Source organism: Lampetra fluviatilis, chromosome 53 (genome assembly GCF_964198595.1).
Source record: "Lampetra fluviatilis chromosome 53, kcLamFluv1.1, whole genome shotgun sequence".
In the NCBI taxonomy this organism is placed as follows: Eukaryota; Metazoa; Chordata; class Hyperoartia; order Petromyzontiformes; family Petromyzontidae; genus Lampetra; species Lampetra fluviatilis.
In genome coordinates, this window is record NC_136327.1 from 8,010,508 (window position 1) to 8,034,611 (window position 24,104).

The 24,104-nt window shown below is 55.2% G+C and overlaps 1 protein-coding gene across 4 annotated transcripts in view; it reads right to left on the minus strand.

The window, feature by feature from the left end:
• LOC144949356 (colorectal mutant cancer protein-like) overlaps window positions 1-24,104 on the minus strand; it is a 106,666-nt gene that overhangs the window by 45,177 nt on the left and 37,385 nt on the right. For all 4 annotated transcript variants that reach the window (XR_013640273.1, XM_078879345.1, XM_078879344.1 and 1 more), the window contains exons 2-3: window positions 8,969-9,111; window positions 5,788-5,927 (exon numbers count right to left, since the gene is read on the minus strand). Coding sequence is in view for 3 of the 4 variants with exons in the window: in XM_078879345.1 (XP_078735471.1) it covers window positions 5,788-5,927; window positions 8,969-9,093 (265 nt within the window). In the remaining variant the exon portion in view is untranslated. The remainder of the gene's footprint in view (window positions 1-5,787; window positions 5,928-8,968; window positions 9,112-24,104) is intronic.

The window sequence follows — 24,104 nt, forward strand, 5'->3', positions numbered from 1 at the left end:
GTTGTGCCTGCAACACGCCACCACCACCACCACCACGCGGTAAGGCCCACTGAACTATAACAGCTCTTTTTCAGAAGCAACCTGGCCACACAAATGGCAGCCCCGACGAAGTGGCTTCTCATCGCGTGGAAAAATACAGCAGCCAAAAATACTCTCGAAAGGGGTGATGTCGATTCTAAATGTGGCGGGGAAAAATACGGAGGGCCCGTGAGGGTCGGGATGGAACTCACGACCTCCTGTGTACCAGGCGAGGTAGTTAACATCTCCTAGCCACCGTGATGATGATGAGAGAGAGAGAGAGACACGCAAACTCCAAATATACAGCAGCAGGCGTCAGGGTCGGGATGGAACCCACGACCTCCTGCATACCAGGCGAGGTAGTTAACTTCTCCTAGCCACCGTGATGATGATGAGAGAGAGAGAGACACGCAAACTACAAATATACAGCAGCAGACGTCAGGGTCGGGATGGAACCCACGACCTCCTGTATAACGGGCGAGGTAGTTAACATCTCCTAGCCACCGTGATGATGATGATGATGAGAGAGACACGCAAACTCCAAATATACAGCAGCAGGCGTCAGGGTCGGGATAGAACCCACGACCTCCTGTGTACCACCACCACCACGGGGAGTAGAGTCAGGTGAGCAGAAGGGGCAGCAGGCAAGGGGAGGGGGGGCAGCTAGATGAGCGGGACAGGTGAGGGGAGGCCGAGACGGAAAGTCACCGAGATGGAGAAAGCGGAGGGCACGGCTCAAGACGAGCAGCGGGGAGGAGGAGGTTTCGCCGGTGCAGGAAGGGGGGTGGGGGGGAGGAGGATGAGGCGGTAGGAGAAGGAATGACCGGGCCAAGATATCGGGGATGTGAGGGTGATGATGATGATGACAGGGAAGAGAGGGAGAACTTCACGAAGCAGCGTATGTTCCCATGTGTGAGCTGGGTCATGTGGCCCGCATGCCCAAACCACCGCATGCCCAAGCAGCTTCTGTTTGGCCGGATAGAGGGGGCTAAACGGGCTGGAGAAGAGATGGAGTGATGCGATAGGGGAGGATGTGTAGCTGAGTGGAGTTGCCGATGACTGGTACCAGCGGTGTCAAGATCGGCCTCTGTGGAGGAGGCTCGTGAAGGACGCTGCTACTGGGCAGTTGGAGGCAGTCACCCTCCAACAACAACGGAGGGCGGAGGAGCGACCCCCACAAAAACAAGCAGAGCACCGGGCGGATAAAATGCAGCAAGTTGGTAGAGTAGGGGGCACAGCTGGTGCATCTGCCAGTCATTCAACGCAGTCAACCCAAGGTTTTTTTTGAGTGAGATCGTGTAAATATAAATGTGTCATTAAACCCGTCACCACCCGACAGGGCCAATTAGTAAGGCTTGTCACTTAAACAGAACATGCCAATTGGTTGCACTAACCAGTGTGTTGAGAGTAAACCCGCCAGGACATTGACCATTCGAGTACGACGCTTCGCACCCGAATGGCTGACAAGCAATGATATCACATTAACCCCCCCCCCCCCCCCGTCTATTTAAGACCTGCCTGATGATGCTGGTTGTAGTTACCGGTAAAACGCAACGGTACTCAAATTGTAAATGTCGTGGTGGGTTTACTCTGCAACACGCATCGGTTTGCTGTGCTAGTCACGAATTGGCACCTTTTGTGTTTACGTGACAAGCGTTTACCGATTGGCTGTGTCGGGCGGTGGTGGAGAGGTTTCAACAGGTCCACGTGAATTATGTTCAACGGGGGGGGGGGGGGGGGGGGTGAGAACCAAGAGTGATCCGGGCGAATGAATGAATGAACATGAGGTGGGTGAATGAGTGAGTGAGTGGACGAATGAGTAAGTGATGAGAGTGAATTAGTCGGTGGGTGGGCGAGTGGGTGGGTTTAGTGAGTTCAACATTTCAAGATTCTTTTGTTGAACCAACAGGAGGAACTCATTAGACCTGGGCGAATGACTGAACATGAGTGGGTGAATGAGTAGATGAATGAGCAAGTGATGAGAGTGAATTAGTGGGAGGGTGAGCGAGTGGGTGGGTTTAGTGAGTTCAACATTTCAATATTATTTTGTTGAACCAACATGAGGAATTCACGAGACCTGGGCGAATGAATGAACACGAGTGGCTGAATGAGTAGATGAATGAGCAAGTGATACGAGTGAATTAGTGGGTCAGTGAGTGAGTGAGTGGGTGGGTTTAGTGAGTTCAACATTTCAAGATTCTTTTGTTGAACCAACAGGAGGAACTCACTAGACCGCAGCGAATGAATGAACACGAGTGGGTGAATGAGTAGATGAATGAGCAAGTGATGAGAGTGAATTAGTGGGTCGGTGAGTGAGTGGGTGGGTTTAGTGGATGGTTTTGGCGAGTAAGAATTTCAAGATTTGTTTAACCAGGCGAGCAACTGGGAGACCGCGGATTTTGGCCTCGCCACTCTGCTCGAGCGGCTCGGCTCACCGGGAGGACAAGAGCATTGACGAGCGGCACGTGGTGGCGGCACGGGACGACCGGCAGAGCCGCGCCAGCTTGGCCCAAGTCAAACACCGCCGGGGCCTCACCGCACACACAACGGCGCATGCACGCAGCGGAGACCACAACGCCGCCCGAAAAAAATATAAAACAACGGGCCCCAATTGAAGAGATACAATGGGGGGAAAGTGGGGGGATAAGAGAGTGCTCGGGCACACGCGGGGAGGGGGGGGGCGATGTGCGGGCAAACCATCTGTCTCTCTGCCTGATGACGAGCACCACTTTGTGTTGCGATCGAAACGTCGTGAGTTGTTGGTTTTTTTATTTTGACATTTTTACCATTTTTTTTTATTTCTATTTTTTATTCTTACATTTTTATATCTACATGACTTTACAGAAAGAACTAAAGAATATGGAAACCATCTGTCACGTTTGTAGGCGCCCACCGCCATTGTGCGCTAACGACCCCCCCACTCCACCCCTCTCGTGTGCCGTGCCGGCCCTTCAAAGGTGCTGCTCGCTAACAGCACTTGCCCCAACAGTCTGTTAAGGCTACACGGGGGATCTTTGTCTTTGTTGTAGTACAACGGCGCGGGTGATGCGTCGGCGTACGGACATGGCCAACTCGTAACAAAAGTCGCGGGAGAGTGAGAAAAGAGGGAGGGGAAATGAGACCGCAGGCAATCGGCTGACGTGAACGCTCGTTCGATGGCCACTATCGCCTTGATGGATATCAGGGTCACGGACCTCGGTGTGCCACGGTTGGCGAGATGTTGACTACCTCGCCTGGTGTACAGGAGGTCTTGGGTTCGATCCCGACCCTGACGCCTGCTGTATATTTGGAGTTTGCGTCTCTCTCTCTCTCTCTCATAATCATCACGGTGGCTAGGAGATGTTAACTACCTCGCCTGGTATACAGGAGGTCGTGGGTTCGGTCCCGACCCTGACGCCTGCTGCTGTATATTTGGAGTGTGCCTGTTTCTCTCACCCGTGGTCGTGTGGATTTTTCTCCGAGTCCTCCGTTTTTCCCCTCCACATTTAGAATCGACTCCTCCACGTTTGTGCGTTCAGAGCATTTGGCTGCGTTACATTTCCACGCGATAAGGAATCTCGTGCAGCTATCATCTGTGATAGCCTGGTCGCTTCTAACAAAGAGCTATACAGCTCTCCACAAACAACAACAACAACAATCGCCATTCGCCACTAAGTGGCGGTGACGTCACCACGACGCTTGTGCCAGGCAAGCACACAGAGACACACACGCAACTAAGATACAGAAATAGGGGGATTATGGGTAAAAGACACTGACGCCACCACCACCTTCACAATCACGGCCAATGCTTCAACCCTCCCTCCGACAGATGCCGCAGCATCTGGACATCTGCGCCGAAAGAGCTTCGTAAGCCACATCGGATTCGTCCGATATAAATAGATATTCTGATTCCGGCCTGCCGCCGCTGCGCGCTCGGTGAACGCGACCTTCCAAAGCAAGCAAAAAGCGCGCGCCGCAAACCACAAGAACAACGACAACAACAACAAACGACGACAAGAACAACAACAACAAGATCAAGAACATTCGAAAACTCCGAACACGTGACCACTCCATCGGAGCAAGCAGCAAGCACAAAGACAACAAACCGACACCGTCATCGTGTTGCGATGGTGCCGCACATCGCAGGGATTACCGCGCCCACTGTCCCGTGCCCACCTACACCCCCCCCCCCCGCCCATCTCCTCGGCTCGTTGAGTCGCATTGCTGCCTCTCGGCAACCAGAAACACTTCAGTGCTCGGCGTTTTCACCTAATAGGGCCCCCCCTCCTTCCCCGGCGCATGTTACCATCCGGGGAGCGCTGGTAGCATAAAAAAAAACACGCACGTAGGTACATTTTATATATATGACGGTAATAACGGTGATGGGTTAAACGCAGAACGGGCACGGGTAGGACGGTCAAAATGGATTTGGGGGGCGGCGGTGGTGGCGGTGGTGGGGGGGGAATTAACGACGGCGGTCTAGCCTCTGCCACCGTGGCACTTTCCCACGCACAAGGTGCCCTCTGGATCAAATTATTAATAATAGCAGCAGCAGCAGGAGGAGGATGATGATGAAAAGGACGAGGAGGGGGATGAAGGAGGAGGAGCACTGGACCTCACCGCTGCACCGTGCCAAGTTCTCGCATCGCTCGGCACAACTCCGGCGGGCGTTCGGGTCGTGCCCAACGCTTCGCTCCGCGTGCCGGACGGGATGGGGGGGGGGGAGGGTGGTGGTGCGGAACGTCGGGACGTCGTGGCGATTGCCGCGGGGCACGCGGGGCGCGAAACACTTTCCTCCACGCGAGGACGTCGTCAAGCGAGCACTCGAATTCGACCTCTCCATTGCGCACCTCATTTGGCTCGCGAGTGACGACATCGCTTTGAAGAGTGAAACAGGAGGAGGATTTCTCCACAAATCTGGCTGTCGCCTGATGATGCCGGTCGCGAATGCTGCCGAAACGTCGTGCCCAGATTGTAAATGTTGTGGCTTTGCTCTCCGACACACCGGTGTTGCTGTACAGGTAACGAATTGGCCACGTTCTGTTTACGTGACAAACCTTACCAATCGGCTGTGTCGGGGGGTGGTGGTGGTGGTGGCGGGTGAAAAAGACAACCCCCTCGTGTGCTTCATTTTAATTTCGTCTTGAATCATCGAGGACCCATCTTCTTGGTTCTTTCGGTAAAGTCACGTAGAAGGGAAGTAATAAGACCAGGTCTGTCGGGGAGACAGCTGTTTCCCCGACAGACCTGGTCTTCACCTGAGGACGGCTGCTTGCGTTGTGGCCGAAACGTCGTGAGAATTATTTTATGATGTTTTATTTTTATTATTTTATTACTTCCCTTCTACGTGACTTTACCGAAAGAACCAAGAAGATGAATCCCTGCAGTCACGAACAGCTTTACATCGAAATTCATCGAGGACCCGTGAGCGGACGGAGATCGTCGAGCGGCACGGCGACTTGCGACCCACCCGCTACAAACACCCCGAAGCGTGACGCACCGTGACCTGGTCACACGTGACCTGGACACACGTGACCTGGCCACGGTCCGTGACCCGTGGCGGCCTGGCCACAAATGACAGCCCGACCGAGTGGCTCAGCACGCGGTAACTGATCGCACGTCGATTCTAAACGCGGAGGAGCCGGAGAAAAACCCGCGCGACCGCAACGGGGGGAAAGTGACACGCAAACTGCAAACTTCAAACGTGCGGCGGGCATCGTCAGGGATCGAACCCACGACCTCCTGCATACCGGGCGAGCGCAGGGAGACGGAACGCGACAACCCACGCACCGGCATCGGCCGCCACCATCGTGGACTGGTTCTCGGGCAGCGACGGCGTCTCCTCCTGCTCCAGGCTCTGCGAGTCGTCCAGGCCGTCCGCCTGGCTCGCGCTGAGCTCCGACTCCTGCTCCAGGTACTCATCCTCCTCGCTGGCGTGAGGGGGGCAGGGAAGGAGGGGGGAGGGACGGACCGCACGCAGAGGGGGACAGCGCGTCAGCGACGTCCAGGCGACGTGTTAGCGCGGCGCAAAGCAGCGCTTGTCCTACGGCTGTGGACCCGCGCCAGAGATGACGACACCGCAGCGGCTTTGTTACCCCTCCCTCTGCAGGAGGCTCGCGGCGAACTCCAAAGTCTCATTTCGATGTAAAGCTTTCGTGACTGCAGGGATTCATCTTCTTGGTTCTTTCGGTAAAGTCACGTAGAAGGGAAGTGATAAAATAATAAAAATAAAACATAAGACGCTGTTAAATTTCGATTTAAAGCTTTAGTGACTGCAGGGATTCATCTTCTTGGTTCTTTCGGTAAAGTCACGTAGAAGGGAAGTAATAGAATAATAAAAATAAAACATAATAAAATACAATTCTCACGACGTTTCGGCCACAACGCAAGCAGCAGACGCTGTCTCCCCGACAGACCTAGTCTTCACCTGAGGACGGCTGCTTGCGTTGTGGCCGAAACGTCGAGAGAATTATTTTATGATGTTTTATTATTTTATTATTTTATTACTTCCCTTCTACGTGACTTCACCTCCAAAGTCTCGTCGCACCCTCTGGCTCCCACGGCATTGCCCCCGTTGGGCCTCAGGACTCGTGGAGACCGCTCCCCGTTGGCTGTGTCGCAGCCACCGGCCCTCCGTCCTCCTGCCCGATATCTACGGCGGTGGTTCTCGACCAATTTGATAGCTGCGACTGTTACACCCCCCACACCCCCCCCCCCCAACTTGTTGAATTTTGTTTCAACCCAAGATACCAGCCAACTTGCCCGACCCCCAACATGGTTGTGGGAAATAAATGGACGAATAATGAACGTCAATGTCTTACCCAACTTTTCCATTTTGTGAGGTGGATAACATAACTAGCTAAGTAACCGCAAGCGAATTAAATCAAATTCAACGGACGCTCTGCGCGCGTGGCGGAATTAGTTCGCGCGCGCTGGTTTGAAACCACGTCACCTACAAAAAGTCTTTCACATCGTGCTAGTTTGCCCTGTGGATGTAAATGTAATCACTGTTATGGCAGATTCATACGTGATTTTTCGCCAAATTTACTCTCATGCATGATATAATTTCACACTTTTATGAGTCACCTCATGTACCCCCTCTGGGACATTGCCACGTACCGCCCCCTTCACCCCCCCAGGGTGTCCGCGTATCCCTGGTAGAGAACCACTCGTGTGGACGATGGACCTCGCGAGCGAGTTCGATGCGCGTGTCGTACTCTATGTCCAACTCTGCTCAGGCCTCCAGCAAGTCACGCGACCTCCGGCAAGTCACGTGACCTCCCGTAAAATCACGTGACCTCTCGCAAGTCACGTGATCTCCCGTAAAATCACGTGACCTCCCGCCAGTCACGTGACCTCCCGTAAAATCACGTGACCTCCCACCAGTCACGTGACCTCCCGTAAAATCACGTGACCTCCCGTAAGTCACGTGACCTCCCGTAAGTCACGTGACCCCCCGTAAAATCACGTGACCTCTCGCCAGTCACGTGACCTCCCGTAAAATCACGTGACCTCCAGCAAGTCACGTGACCTCCCGCCAGTCACGTGGCCTCCCATAAAATCACGTGACCTCCAGCAAGTCACGTGACCTCCCGTAAAATCACGTGACCTCTCGTAAGTCACGTGACCTCCCGTAAAATCACGTGACCTCCCGCAAGTCACCTGACCTCCCGCCAGTCACGTGACCTCCGGCAAGTCACGTGACCTCCCGTAAAATCACGTGACCTCTCGCAAGTCACGTGACCTCCCTAAAATCACGTGACCTCCCGTAAAATCACGTGACCTCCCGCCAGTCACGTGACCTCCCGTAAAATCACGTGACCATCGCTCTAAATCCCTCCCCTCTGTGAAAACACAAACACACCCACACCCCGTGCAGCTCGGTCCTTCCTTCTCTCTTCTCCGTCTCTTCCCTCCCCTCTCATCACAATTACCATCCCTCTCATCCCCGACATCCTGGCTGCCCCCCCCTCTTCCTCCCCCCTCCTCATCCCCCCCACCTCCTCTGATCCTCCTCCTCCTGCCTCTCCCTCTCTTCCAGCCCCTCCCCCCGTCCGCTGCCCTGTTGCGCAAGCGACTCCGGTCCCCTCCCCGTCATCGTCGTCGTGAGCCACGGGTTAAAGGTTTTACGCAACAACAGTGATCTCACCGTGACGAAAGATAAGTGGGCAACTGCAGAGGTCGGCCGTGGCATGATCAAACACCGGGCGCCACAATGGCGAGATGTTAACTACCTCGCCTGCTATGTAGGAGATCGTGGGTTCGATCACGACCCTGACGATGTTGCGTTACGCGGCGCACGGCCGTCGGCTGTGCCGCCAATTAAAGGCGACCGGGCAGGACGCGATGTCCGCACCCCTCCTGCACCCCCCCCCCCTCTGCTCCCCCCTCCCCCCAGAGAGGGGCCACCGGGCTTGCTGGGTAAAATCGTCCACGAGCCCCCGGTGCCAAGTCGATCGCCGGGAGAGACGGCGATGAATTTTCTAAATTAGTGAATGCGATTATTTTGTTTTCTTACGTTTACGTCTTTTGGGCAGCGCAAGCCTCCGTCGGTCAGAGAACGGCCGCGCTGAAGCGGACGCCACAGCGCTACCTCTCATCAAATCCCCCCCGGCACGGACACGTGTGTGCACACGCTACGTTGAACGTCTTTCGCATCGTACGTAGCCGACCGTGGCTAATCGGAGGTGCTAAGCGACCGCACCCCCCCAAACCCCCCGGTTATGCGGTTATCCCTCCCTCCCTCCCACCCTCCCCTCCCACCCTCCCTCCCCACCCTCCCTTCCCTCCCACCCTCCCTCCCTCCCTCTCACCCTCCCCACCCTCCCCCTCCCCACCCTCCCTCCCCTCCCTCCCACCCTCCCTCCCCTCCCACCCTCCCTCCCCTCCCACCCTCCTTCCCCTCCCCTCCCACCCTCCCCTCCCACCCTCCCACCCTCCCACCCTCCCTCCCTCCCTCCCACCCTCTCACCGAATTGTTGACCCCTGCAGTCGGTCGATCTTCTTGTTGAGCTCGGCGATGACGCTGTGCAGCTCGGTGATGCGCTCCTCGTAGCGGAGGGACGCCTTCTCCCGCAGCTCCTCGTTCTCACGCATGAGGCAGGCGGGCTCGCGCTGCACACGCACACAACAAACACAAAGATCCCCCGTGTAGCCTTAGCAGACTGTCGGGGCAAGTGCTGTTAGCGAGCAGCACCTACGAAGGCCGGCACGGCACACGAGGGGGGGGTGGGTGGCCAGCGCCGCGCCCGGCCGCCTTTGTCTCCCCAGTGGCGATGTTTACACACCGCACCACGTACTCATTTGAGGCTGAGTCGACCTAGGGGAGGCCCTGGACCGGTTCAGATAATCGTCACCGGTGTTTGGCGGCCGAGAGCGGGAATCGAACTCGGGTCGCCGGGTTCGTGGTGCAGCCGCGCAAACCGCTGCACCACCGCTCCCCACAGTTGGGCACACACAGACACACAACAAAGCGCCACCATTCATCCTCTCGGATTGTTGGTGCCGTTGGCCAGCGTCACGTGACGGCTATGAAAACGGCAGAGCACGCCGCGGCTAAGGAACACACTTTCGTCGCTTCACTGGCGGATGGGCGGCCTCCCGATTGGCGCGTCGATCATCGACGTTGTCTGTCCGGCCATACTTCGCCACGCCGGTCAGCGCGCGGGAGGCGGCGGAGGAGATGGGAGAGCAGTCTGGAGTGGAATCGAACTCATGTTCACGTTGCGGTGTGCTAACCGCTGCACCGCCGCTCCCCCCGCACCCCCACCTGCAGCTTAGGGATAAGGGGGTCGGATAGCGCAACGCAACTCGGATGTGCAAAGGGGCCGTCCATAAATGACGTCACGCGATATTGGACGATTTTTGACCCCCCGCCCCCCCTTCGTCACACGGCGTCACATAAAGTCAGACCCCCCCCCTCAAATATGACGTCACAAAGCTCTGCCCCCCCCCAAAAAAAACCATGCTTCAAATCGCTTTAAACTATTGTCATTGTAGTGCGTATTTAATGTGGCGCTGCACTCTGATGTTGTAGGAGAAAACATTTATTAAAAAGTCTATTTAAGTAAGTAGAACGTGTTGTCTATATTTATTTAAGGTTGCGCATTTTGATGTGACTTCACATTTCTCAAACCCCCCTCCCCCCTTTGCCACAAATGTCTGACCGCCCCCCCCCACAGGTGCGTGACGTCATTTATGGACGGCCCCAAAGGCGTCTAGAAGGACGCCTCAACCCTGACACGAGTCGCGCTGCGTGGGGCGGTGACCTCAGGCTGGGCCCGCGTCGGGGAGGGCCCAGACCACGTGGCTGAGAGACCACGTGGCTGAGAGACCACGTGGCTGAGAGACCACGTGGCTGAGAGACCACGTGGCTGAGAGACCACGTGGCTGAGAGACCACGTGGCTGAGAGACCACGTGGCTGAGAGACCACGTGGCTGAGAGACCACGTGGCTGAGAGACCACGTGGCTGAGAGACCACGTGGCTGAGAGACCACGTGGCTGAGAGACCACGTGGCTGAGAGACCACGTGGCTGAGAGACCACGTGGCTGAGAGACCACGTGGCTGAGAGACCACGTGGCTGAGAGACCACGTGGCTGAGAGACCACGTGGCAATGCGGGATTCCAATTGTGAGGTGGGAGGGGAGGGGGGCAAGGAAGGGTGGTGGGGGGGAGATAGCTGGGGTCACAAAGCAGCCCGTGAACTTATACCACATCAATATACGCACACACACGCGCACACTCACGCACACATGTGCATACGTGCACACACACACGCACACACACGTGCACACACACGCACATGCGCACACACACGTGCACACATGCACATGCGCGCACACACACACGCACACAAACACGCGCGCACACACGCACGCAGACGCACACACACGTGCACACACACACGTGCACACGCACACACACACACGTGCACACACATGCACATGCGCACACGGGCAGTGTAAATGAAGGCCAGCGCGGTGCACAATCTGGTCAAGCGTCATGCCCGGCCGTCTTTGTCTCCCCAGTGCCGACAGTACGTTTGTTTACTGCACACCGCACCAGGTGCTCATTTGAGACTGAGTCGACCTAGGGGAGGCCCAGGATCGGTTCAGATAATCGTCACTGGCGTTGGTGGCCGTGGACGGGAATCGAACTCGGCAATCTGCTCACCGCTGCACCACCACTCCCACACTAGACAATTCACACACAGTGACACACAAAGACAAAGATCCCCCGTGTAGCCTTAACAGACTGTTGGGGCAAGTGCTGTTAGCGAGCACCTATGAAGGCCAGCATGGCACACGAGGGGGGTGGGTATCCAGCACCACGCCCGGCCGCCTTTGTCTCCCGAGTGGCGATGTTTACTGCATACCGCACCAGGTGCTCATTTGAGGCTGAGTCGACCTAGGGGAGGCCCGGGACCGGTTCAGATAATCGTCACTGGTGTTGGCCGTGAGCGGGAATCGAACCTGGGTCGCCAGGTTCATAACGCAGCACGCTAACCGCTACACTACCGCACACACAGTGACACACACACACACAGTGACACACACACAGTGACACACACACAGTGACACACACACAGTGACACACACACACACAGTGACACACACACAGTGACACACACACAGTGACACACACAGTGACACACACACACACACAGTGACACACACACACACACACAGTGACACACACACACACAGTGACACACACACAGTGACACACACAGTGACACACACACACAGTGACACACACACACAGTGACACACACACACACAGTGACACACACACAGTGCCACACACACAGTGACACACACACAGTGACACACACACAGTGACACACACACAGTGACACACACACACACAGTGACACACACACACACAGTGACACACACACACAGTGACACACACACAGTGACACACACACAGTGCCACACACACAGTGACACACACACAGTGACACACACACAGTGACACACACACACACACAGTGACACACACACACACAGTGACACACACACAGTGACACACACACAGTGACACACACACACACAGTGACACACACACAGTGACACACACACACGCACGTGTGCGCACCACGAGGAATTAGAGCCATTGCCGGAAAGGCAAAACGAGGATCACGTGGTGCTGCCCGAAATTAATCAGCAGCAGATGGGCGGCGCAACGTCACGGCAGTAACGAAGAGGGGAGGGGAGGGGGGCAGCCGCGGAGGCGCCGTTTGTTTGACAATTAGCGATGCGCGAGGCTCGTTAGGGCACGACGGAGGCAGCGCGCTGGCGCGAGTACACGCGCGCGGACAGAGGGCGAGCGGAGGGAGAGCGGAGAGAGAGAGTGGACAGAGAGAGAGCGGAGGGAGAGCGGACAGAGAGAGTGGACAGAGAGAGTGGACAGGGAGAGAGTGGACAGAGAGAGAGCGGAGGGAGAGCGGAGAGAGAGCGGAGAGAGAGAGTGGACAGAGAGAGAGCGGAGGGAGAGCGGACAGAGAGAGTGGACAGAGAGAGTGGACAGGGAGAGAGTGGACAGAGAGAGAGCGGAGAGAGTGGAAAGAGAGTGAGTGGAGGGAGAGTGGACAGAGAGAGAGAGAGCGAAGAGAGAGTGGACAGGAGAGCGGGCAGAGAGAGAGTGGAGAGAGTGGACAGAGAGAGCGAGGGAGCGAGGGAGCGGAGAGCGAGAGCAGATTTCGCCTCGTACGCGGGGAGCAACCCCCCGCGGGCGTTCTCCTCCCATCACCGATTCTCGCTCGGCTCTGAACCCCCCCCACCCCTCCCCCCCACCCCTCGCCCCCACCCTCCCACCCCTCGCCCCCACCCTCCCACCCCTCGCCCCCACCCTCCCACCCCTCGCCCCCACCCTCCCACCCCCGTTTCCTCTGAAACTATTCCCAGCCACCCCCCACACCGCCCTCCCCCACCCCCACTTCTCCAAAACGGTATCTGATTGCTTCCAAAACACTCCACACATCCTGACACGAGATGCATTATTCAGAAGACCTCTCCTCTCGTTGTTTTTTCAAATCCCCCCCACCCACCCCACACCTCCTACGTTCAAGCCGCGAGGCCGCACCGCGCCTGGCTGCGCGCCGGCTACGACGCTGGCGAGCGCGAACACGGCACGGCTCGGCACGGCTCGGCACGGCTCGGCACGGCACGGCTCGGCACGGCTCGGCACGGCACGGCTCGGCACGGCACGGCACGGCTCGGCACGGCTCGGCACGGCACGGCACGGCTCGGCACGACGGAGAGAAATCACGAGGAGGCAGCCCGGGCGAAATCGCGCGGGTCCGTGTGACTTGCGCTAACGCACGCCACCACCGCCACCACCGCCACCACTGCCACCACCACCGCCACCACCACAACCCACACCACGGGCTCACTCGCCCGCAAACACCGCGGTGGGCTGCGCACGGCGTGCGTGAGATGCTCGACACACGCACCAACAGCCACGTGACCTAAAGCTTTCGTGACTGCAGGAATTCACGTTCTTGGGTCGTTCGGTCAAGGCGCGTGGATCGGTTCAAAGAAAATATAAATTTTTGTTAGTTTCTTTGAAACCTATCTACGTGACTTTACCGAAAGTCCCAAGAATACAAACGGCCACGTGATTTGTCCAGGCGTCTATTCGCGCCCAGTGTAAACTGTCACATGTTAACAATGTGTGAGAATAATAATGATGATGCTCATGTCAACCCGTGACTCTCCGCTATCACCGCAGCGTGTTCGCTACTCGCTGTCGGAGCGAGCGAGAGGACGATTCCGAGGTGCGAGGAGGAACCACGGAGACGCGCGGGTGGGGGCCGGGCGGGGGGCGACGCAGACAAATCGCCCGAGCTCCGAGATCCTACAGATATAAAGGTGTCATCGGCCGATTGGTGACGAGTTTTTTGTTTGTAGAAATCGGAGCACCCGGAGAAAACCCACACGGGGGGGGGGGAACACTCGATCCTGTACAGAGGGGGGGGGGGGTCCGCATATTTGCCGTACCGCGTCCTCGTGGCGAGTCCCGGGGGTTACTACGGCCCCCTCCTCGAGCGTCCACGTGAAGGGAGCTTCACAACAACAACAGCAGCAGCAGCGACACCACCACCACCACCACCGTGCCGCGCGGCGACCCACCAACCCTCGCCGCTGTCCTCCACGGCGCCGGGTTCGAGGCCAGCCCACGCCAGAGGTCGCAACCGGGTACCCGATACCCGTACCCTACCCGATACCCGCACCCTACCCGATACCCGTACCCTACCCGATACCCGCACCCTACCCGATACCCGTACCCTACCCGATACCCGTACCCTACCCGATACCCGTACCCTACCCAATACCCGCACCCTACCCGATACCCGTACCCTACCCAATACCCGCACCCTACCCGATACCCGTACCCAATACCCGCACCCTACCCGATACCCGCACCCTACCCGATACCCGTACCCTACCCGATACCCGCACCCTACCCGATACCCGTACCCTACCCGATACCCGCACCCTACCCGATACCCGTACCCTACCCAATACCCGCACCCTACCCGATACCCGCACCCTACCCGATACCCGCACCCTACCCGATACCCGTACCCTACCCGATACCCGCACCCTACCCGATACCCGCACCCTACCCGATACCCGTACCCTACCCGATACCCGCACCCTACCCGATACCCGTACCCTATCCGATACCCGCACCCTACCCGATACCCGCACCCTACCCGATACCCGTACCCTACCCGATACCCGCACCCTACCCGATACCCGTACCCTACCCGATACCCGTATCCTACCCGATACCCGGCTACCCGTACCCTACCTGGCCGGGTACGGGTAAGGAATCAAGACCCGTTTGCGACCTCTGGCCCACGCGCAGCAGCGGCGGGCGCAGCCGCGGGGACAGGCGGCCGCACGCGGCCTGTGGAGAGGCGGCCGAGGGCACCACGGTGGTGGAGACGAACGATGCAGCGGCAGGCAAGAGGAGGGTCCACGGCCGCGTGATTACACGGCCGCCGCCACGGCCATTGTGGAACGCAAACACCGTTGCGGACGACGCATCAGCGGGCCACGCGGTGTCAAGAGCAGTGAAGCGGCGTGCGAGGCAGGGCACGTCACGGCTCGAAGGGACGAACGATGTTGACGATGGTGGCAATGATAAAGACGATGATGATGACAACGATGATGACATTGACGGCGACGACGATGACGACGATGATGGCCGGCGGTCGACACTAACGACCCGAGCTGCAGCTAACAGCGGAGGAGAAAAAGCGTCCCAGAGGACGCCCGCCACGGAGATGGAGCGATGACATATACAGGCGTCAGGGTCGGGATCGAACCCACAACCTCCTGCATACCAGGCGAGGTAGTTAACATCTCCTAGCCACCGTGGTGCACCGAGATCTGCGATCCTCTACCTATCAAGGTGTTGCCGGCCAGCGGGTCGAGCGCTCGGACGGGCGACTACGACATCCGTAAGACCAGGTGCTACAGGCTGCGGCGAACGGCGCAGAGCGGCGTGCACTTCCACGATCCTCGCGGCCTTGAACCCAACACGCGTGGGGTCGCGGTGGCAGCTGCTCATCCAGCAGCGGATCGCGCCTGCGTGAGAACGGTGCCGGGCAAGGACCACGGCCCGGAAAAATAAAACGGACTCCACGGCGGTGGCGGCGAACGCGTTTAAAGCGACCTCCATGTGGGTGCCCTTTGTAAAAAAAAGATGCAAGTCTCCTCCCTCCCCCCCCACACTTTTAGTTTTTTCACAGCACAACGGGACGATCGCATTCGCGGCACGCACTAAAAGAAGACAAAGCTCCCCGCCGCGGACTGTTTGGGGCCAGCGAGCGGCGCCTATGAAGGCCGGCATGGCACGCGCGGGGTCGGTGATCAACACCACGCCCGACCGCCTTTGTCTCCCCAGTGGCGACGTTTACATACCGCACCAGGTACTCATTTGAGACCGAGTCAACCTAGGGGAGGCACAGGACCGGTTCAGATAAATCGTCACCGGTGTTGGCCGTGAGCGGGAATCGAACCCGGGTCGTCGGGGCTCGTAGCGCAGTGTGCTGACCGCTACGCCACCGCTCCCCACGGACACACACACAGACACACACACACAGACACACACACAGACACACAGACACACAGAGACACACAGACAGACACACACACGAACTAAAACACAACTCTTACAAAAAAATAAATGAGATGCGGGGCTGCTACAAACGGAGGGGGTGGGGGTTTGTGGTGCATTTAGGTCACTCGGCGCTCCCCCGTTGGGAGGTGGGGAAGGAATATATTTGTTTTGTAAGCGCAACAAAGTCACAAATGAATAATGACCGAGCGCGTTGTGTGGTTGGCCGGATCCGTGGCGTCGCGCCGGGGATATGAACTGAACTATTTTTTGTTATTTTACGAGGTAAGGGCCCAACAGAGCTGGCCATCACAAACGATGGCCCAACGAAGTGGCTTATTGCGCGGACATTTATAGCAGCAACCTAATACTCGTCAAGGCGTTGTGTTGATTCGAAATGTGGAGGGGAGAAAACCGGAGGACCCCGAGAAAAATCTACATGACCACCACAGGGAGAGAAACTCCAAATATACAGCAGCAGGCGTCGGGGTCGGGATCGAACCCACGACCTCCTGTATACCAGGCGAGGTAGTTAACATCTCCTAGCCACCGTGATGATGAGAGAGAGAGAGACGCAAACTCCAAATAGACAGCAGGCGTCAGGGTCGGGATTGAACCCACGACCTCCTGCATACCAGGCGAGGTAGTTAACATCTCCTAGCCACCGTGATGATGATGAGAGAGAGAGACGCAAACTACAAATATACAGCAGCAAGGCGTCAGGGTCGGGATCGAACCCACGACCTCCTGTTGACCAGGCGAGGTAGTTAACATCTCTTAGCCACCATGATGATGATGATGGGAGAGAGACGCAAACTCAAAATATACAGCAGCAGGCATCGTCAGGGTCGGGATCGAACCCACGACCTCCTGTGTACCAGGCGAGGTAGTTAACATCTCTTAGCCACCATGATGATGATGATGGGAGAGAGACGCAAACTCAAAATATACAGCAGGCATCGTCAGGGTCGGGATCGAACCCACGACCTCCTGTTGACCAGGCGAGGTAGTTAACATCTCCGAGCCACCGCGGCGCCCCTCAGATTCGGCACCACGGACGTTCGCCCCACAACCGAAACTAGAAGTGAGATGCGTAGAGAGCCGTGCAGCAAAAACAAAAGATAAAATGTAATAAATTTCGTGAAAAAAAATAATGATAAAAATAAAAACCCGCGGGCACACCACGCGGGCAACCGCTGATGCCGATCTTTAATTTCTCAATTACGATTTTCGATAACGGGGAAACAGACGCAGAGGGAACCGGAGTGCGAGCAGGTGTCGGGCGATCGACGCACGCATATCGAACCACCCGCGCTGCGATGCAGCGAAAGGCGCAGCCTCTGAAACTGCCTTACTGGGCATCTGTGGAAAACAAGAGCTCCATAGCTCATCGGATTCTTCCTCCAGTCTCAATAAAGATTCCGATTCTGCTCGCGCCTCCTGTTTGAATTCACTGGCCAGGGTACAGCGAAGGCAGCTGTGAGTTTCGAGACAAATCGCTCAACGTTTACCGGTTGCCGGACGGAGTTGAAATGTGCACTGAGATCAACAACGCATCGCTTATAGGAGAGGTTATCTCCCTCGCCTGATATGCAGGAGGTTCGTGGGTTCGAATCCCGAACCTGACACCTGCTGTTCATTTGGAGTTTCCATCTCTTTCTCTCTCATCATCATCACGGTGGCTAGGAGATGTTAACTACCTCGCCTGGTACACAGGAGGTCGTGGGCTCGATCCAGACCATGATGTCTGCTGTATATTTAGAGTTCACGCGTCTCTCCCTGTGGTCGTGTGGATTTATCTCCAGGTCCTCCGGTGTTTTCCTCCACGTGTGTGCGTTCAGAGCATTTGGCTGCTATGAATGTCCCCATATTGAACCACCACTTCGTTTAGCTTAGAGTAGGTAGGCGAGTGAAACAGTTGACGAGTGAGTGAGCGAGCCACTGCGAGTTTAAAGGCAATGCCTCGACGTTTACCGGCTACGAGGCCGAGTTGAGGAATGCATCGCAGTCAATACACGGAGTCCTGAGAACAGAGCGGCGGTCTTCAGTGCAAGGCCCGCGGGCCACTGGAGGCCCCCCGACACAACACACACAGAGTGACAACACCGCCCCGTCATCGTCATCGTCGTCGTCGTGGTCGTGGTGGCGCTGTCACGAACCCCGAATGGTTTCAAACGGTGTGGCGGCCCCCGTACTGACGATGTCTTATCGGCGAAAGTGGGCAACCCCACCCCCCTCTGAAGAACACTGGGATATAGGTTGATAACAGCAACATGTCTACGAACACCTAACCGCGCGTCGATTAACTCTCTCCCAACCAACCCAACGAGCGTTACCGTTCAACAGCGTGACCGGCCCTCGGTCCCCCTCTCCGTAAATTAAAGCTTCGTTTGTTGGTTTGACGAGCTACACGGACGGTCGCGTTCAGCCGGGCCCAGCGAAGAGCCGGGGCACCCCGGCCGGATCGCAGTGACGCACGCCGCTCGGCAGTTGACGCCAGCAAACACAAGTAGCAAGCCGAGGGGGACGGGGAGTGGATCCCAGCAAAGCGAGATTCCACGTCGACCTCCTCGGAGTGAGGGGCGACCGCCCGTGCCTCCCGCCCCCTCGACGTTGACTCAGGCGTGTTGGAAGGGGTGCGGCCGGCACCGAAGGCTTTTTTATTCTTAGGTTTTTTCCCGGTAAAGTCACGTAGGTAAAAAAATCTATTTTATTATTATTTTTATTTTACTTTTATTAATTTCATTTTTTTACCTACGTGACTTTACCGAAAAAACCTAAGAATATGAATCCTTGCAGTCACGAAAGCTTCAAATCTAGAACCGAAGGCTTTTGCCCGCCGCACGCGACACGCGATCTTCCCGACAGACGGCCTCGGTGGTCGAACAGAAGCGCGGTCGAACGCGCCGGGGGATGGAGTTTGACCGGGCGACCTCTGGATCGCAAGTTCAGCGGTGCTGCTGACCGTGACTCCACCACTGTGGCAGGGCGGTGAGCAAAAGCAGGAGGGGTGAGAGGGGGGATGGTGAGTGGAGGGGAGAATAGAAATGGAAGTGGTCGGGAGGGCGACAGGGCGAGATCACCTGATTGGGAAGAAGCCAAAAGCGAATCCAAAAACTACTTTAATTTCACCAGGTAAGGCCCACTGAGCTGTATGTAGTTCTTTTTCAGAAGTGACCTGGCCATCACCAATGATAGCTCAACGAAGTGGGCTCATCATCATCATCACGTGGAAACTCACAGCAGTCAAATACAAACACGTGATGTCGATTCTAAACGCGGACGGGGGAAAGAATCGGAAGAGCCGGAGAAAACAATCCACGCGACCACCACAAACCTCCGAATCCCCCCCCCCACCTCTCATCTGTACATGTACCTGTCTCTCTCTAAATCAGCTCGTGTCTCCCGTAAACCACGTGACCTGTCTACGTGTGTGGCCACCTCCACTCTGAACCCCTCCGCCCTTTCCCCACCGCCCACGGTGAGAACAGACGCCGCTCCTCCGTGCAGCAGCAGCAGCAGCGTCGAGGTCCTGCCTCCCTCTCCACCCCCCGCCTCCCCCCCCCCCCTCCATAATAGGGTTTTTTTGGGGGTTAGATCGCGTCAATATAGGTGTGTCGTTAAACCCGCCACCACCCGACACAGCAAATTAGTACGTTTTCTCACGAAAACAAAACATGCCAATTAGTTACTAGTTCGGCATTAACCGGTTATGTGTTGGAGAGTAAACCCACTACAACATTTACAATTATAGTGTAGTGTATAGTGTAGTGTATAGTTGTGTAGTGTATAGTGTAGTGTATAGTGTAGTATACTAGTGCAGCACTAACCGGTTGTGTGTTGGAGAGTAAACCCACTACAACATTTACAATTATAGTGTAGTGTATAGTGTAGTGTATAGTGTAGTGTATAGTGTAGTATACTAGTTCAGCACTAACCGGTTGTGTGTTGGAGAGTAAACCCACTACAACATTTACAATTCGAGCACCGTGAGATTTCGACGGTAATTACAACAACAACAACCACCAGCATCATCAGGCGACAGCCAGTAATTACAATCAGCATCATCGGGCAGACAGCCAAAGTTTGCGGGGAAATCCTCCAGCCGTTTCGGGGGTTAAAGCGAACTGGCGCTCTTTACCAACAGACGCATGGCAGCAACGAAGCAGCAGCAGCAGCAACGAAGCACCAGCAGCAGCAGCAACGAAGCAGCAGCAGCAACGAAGCAGCAGCAGCAACGAAGCAGCAGCAGCAGCAGCAACGAAGCAGCAGCAGCAACGAAGCAGCAGCAGCAACGAAGCAGCAGCAGCAGCAGCAACGAAGCAGCAGCAGCAGCAGCAACGAAGCAGCAGCAGCAACAACGAAGCAGCAGCAGCAGCAGCAACGAAGCAGCAGCAGCAGCAGCAACGAAGCAGCAGCAGCAGCAGCAACGAAGCAGCAGCAGCAGCAACGAAGCAGCAGCAGTAGCAGCAACGAAGCAGCAGCAGCAGCAACGAAGCAGCAGCAGCAGCAGCAACGAAGCAGCAGCAGCAGCAGCAACGAAGCAGCAGCAGCAGGAACGAAGCAGCAGCAGCAGCACGTTCTGCGCGCACGCGGCTGGATGGCCCACACGTGTGCCAGGAAGGGGGTGACACGCGTGTGATTAGCGGGGGGGGGGGGTCTGCTGGGAAGCGGTTGACACACAGTGGGGGGGTGGGGGGTGGTGATGCAAGCTGCGTCCCGGCCACCCCTCTCCGAGCGAAAAGGGAAAACGCACGTGGCCCTGCAAAGGGAGCGACACCTGCATTTTGGTTTTCCCAGCAGGGGGGGGGGGGGGTGCGCGCCGGCCCATCTGGTCGAGGAGGTCGCGCCAGCCGCTGCTACAATCACGGGCCCCAGCGTGCCATCTCGGGAGGTCGGCAAAGAGCAGAACACGAAGATCCCCCCCACCCCCCCCCCCCTCGTGTAGCCTTCAACGGGTGCTGCCAGCGATCATCAGGGCACAACAGGCGGGTGTGGGTGGTCCACACGCCACGTGCCCCCGATGTTCACACACCGCAGCAGGCGTTCATTTAATGCCGAGTCTACCTAGCGGAGGCCCAGGAGAGGTTCGTGAATTCGCCGTTGCTGGTTGTGAGCGGGAATGGAACTTCGGGTCGCCAGATTCGCAGAGCAGTGAGCTGAACCTCTGCACCACGGCTCCCCAATCACAAAGACAAAGATCCCCCATATATACTTAATTGACTTCGTGCAAGTGCAGTTAGCGAGCACCTATTAAGGCCGGCACTGCACACTAAGGGGGGTTTGGTGGCCAACACCACGCCCGGCCGCCTTTGTCTCCCCGGTGGCGATATTTACACACCGCACCAGGTACTCGTTTGATGCGCACACACGCGCGTTGCGCACTAAAGACAAAGTTTCCCCGTGAAACCTCCGCAGACTGTTGGGGGCAAGTGCTGCTAGCGAGCAACTATGACGGCCGACACGGGACGGAACACGAGGAGGCTCCTGGCCACCTTTGTCTCCCCCAGTGGTGATGTTTGCACACCGCACAAGCGTACTTCATTTGAGGCTGAGTCGACCGAATGAACGCGCGCACACACACACATGCACGTACACGCACGTAGACGTGCATGTGTACGTGCGTGTGTGTATGGATGTGTGCCCACCACCCCCCCCGACTACGAAGAGCCGTGATAATCGCCCCGCGGAGTTGGGACAGCAGCTGCCACATATTGTCGTGATCCACATCGAGACCTCTCGCGACTCTTCAATGATTTTCACGCTTGAAATGCGACTTTTTTTCAAGCTTCTCTCTCTCTCCCCCAAACCCCCACCTCCCCCGCCGACAGCAGATAACAAAAAAAAACTCGCGAATTTACTCGGGAAAATAAATAAATAACTCTACAGACGTGAAGAGCCGTGCTCACGTCACTGCTGCTGGGCGAAGCATCACGACGTTAAAGACGTAGCGGTAATAATAATAATAACAACCATTTACAAATCTGTCTGCCGCCTGATGATGCCGGTCGTAATTACTGGCGAAAAACGTCGCACCCAAATTGTAAATGTTGTGGCTTTGCTCTCCGATACACCGGTGTGCTGTACGAGTACACTACACTATACACTACTATACACTACCATACACTACTCACTACACTATACACTACAGTATACACTACGATACACTATACTATACACTACTCACTACACTACACACTACTATACACTACACTATACACTACCATACACTACACTATACACTACCATACACTACACTATACACTACACTACTATACACTACAGTACTATACACTACACTACTATACACTACACTATACACTACCATACACTACACTATACACTACTCACTACACTATACACTACTATACACTACACTATACACTACCATACATTACACTATACACTACTATACAATACACTATACACTACACTACACACTACACTACTATATACTACACTATACACTACACTATACACTACTATACACTACACTATACACTACTATTCACTACATTATACACTACTATACACTACACTATACACTACACTATACACTATACTATACACTACTCACTACACTATACACAACCATACACTACACTATACACTACCATACACTACACTATACACTACTATACAATACACTATACACTACTATACACTACACTATACACTACACTACACACTACACTACTATACACTACACTATACACTTCACTATACACTACACTACTATACACTACACTATACACTACACTACACACTACACTACCATACACTACTATACACTACACTATACACTACTATACAATACACTATACACTACTATACACTACACTATACACTACACTACACACTACACTACTATACACTACACTATACACTACACTACACACTACACTACTATACACTACACTATACACTACACTACACACTACACTACTATACACTACACTATACACTTCACTACACACTACACTACTATACACTACACTATACACTACACTACACACTACACTACTATACACTACACTATACACTACACTACACACTACACTACTATACACTACACTATACACTACACTACACACTACACTACTATACACTACACTATACACTTCACTACACACTACACTACTATACACTACACTATACACTACACTACACACTACACTACTATACACTACACTATACACTACACTACACACTACACTACTATACACTACACTATACACTTCACTACACACTACACTACTATACACTACACTATACACTACACTACACACTACACTACTATACACTACACTATACACTACACTACACACTACACTACTATACACTACACTATACACTTCACTACACACTACACTACTATACACTACACTATACACTACACTACACACTACACTACTATACACTACACTATACACTACACTACACACTACACTACTATACACTACACTATACACTTCACTACACACTACACTACTATACACTACACTATACACTACACTACACACTACACTACTATACACTACACTATACACTTCACTACACACTACACTACTATACACTACACTATACGCTAGTGCTGTACGAGTGACGAATCGGCATGTTCTGTTTACGTGAAAAACCTTACCAATCGGCTGTGTCGGGTGGTGGTCGGGTTTAACGACACATTTATATATTTACGCGATCTAACTCTCATAACCCCCCCCCCCCCTGTAACATAGATAATAGTGTACATTCACCAAGCGGCACATTTCATCCGTGCATCCCACCAATGCGCCACCACCGTGTACTAAAATCCAGGAAAACCAGCGGAACATGCGGGGTGCACGGCAAGAACTCGGGTAGGGGGGGGGTTAAAGGGGTGAGTTTTCAACGCAGGACTTCAACATGTCAAGTGACTGTGGTTGTATTTTTGGCAAAGGCAAAGCGTTGTTCCAAAGTCTGGAGAGCTGCACT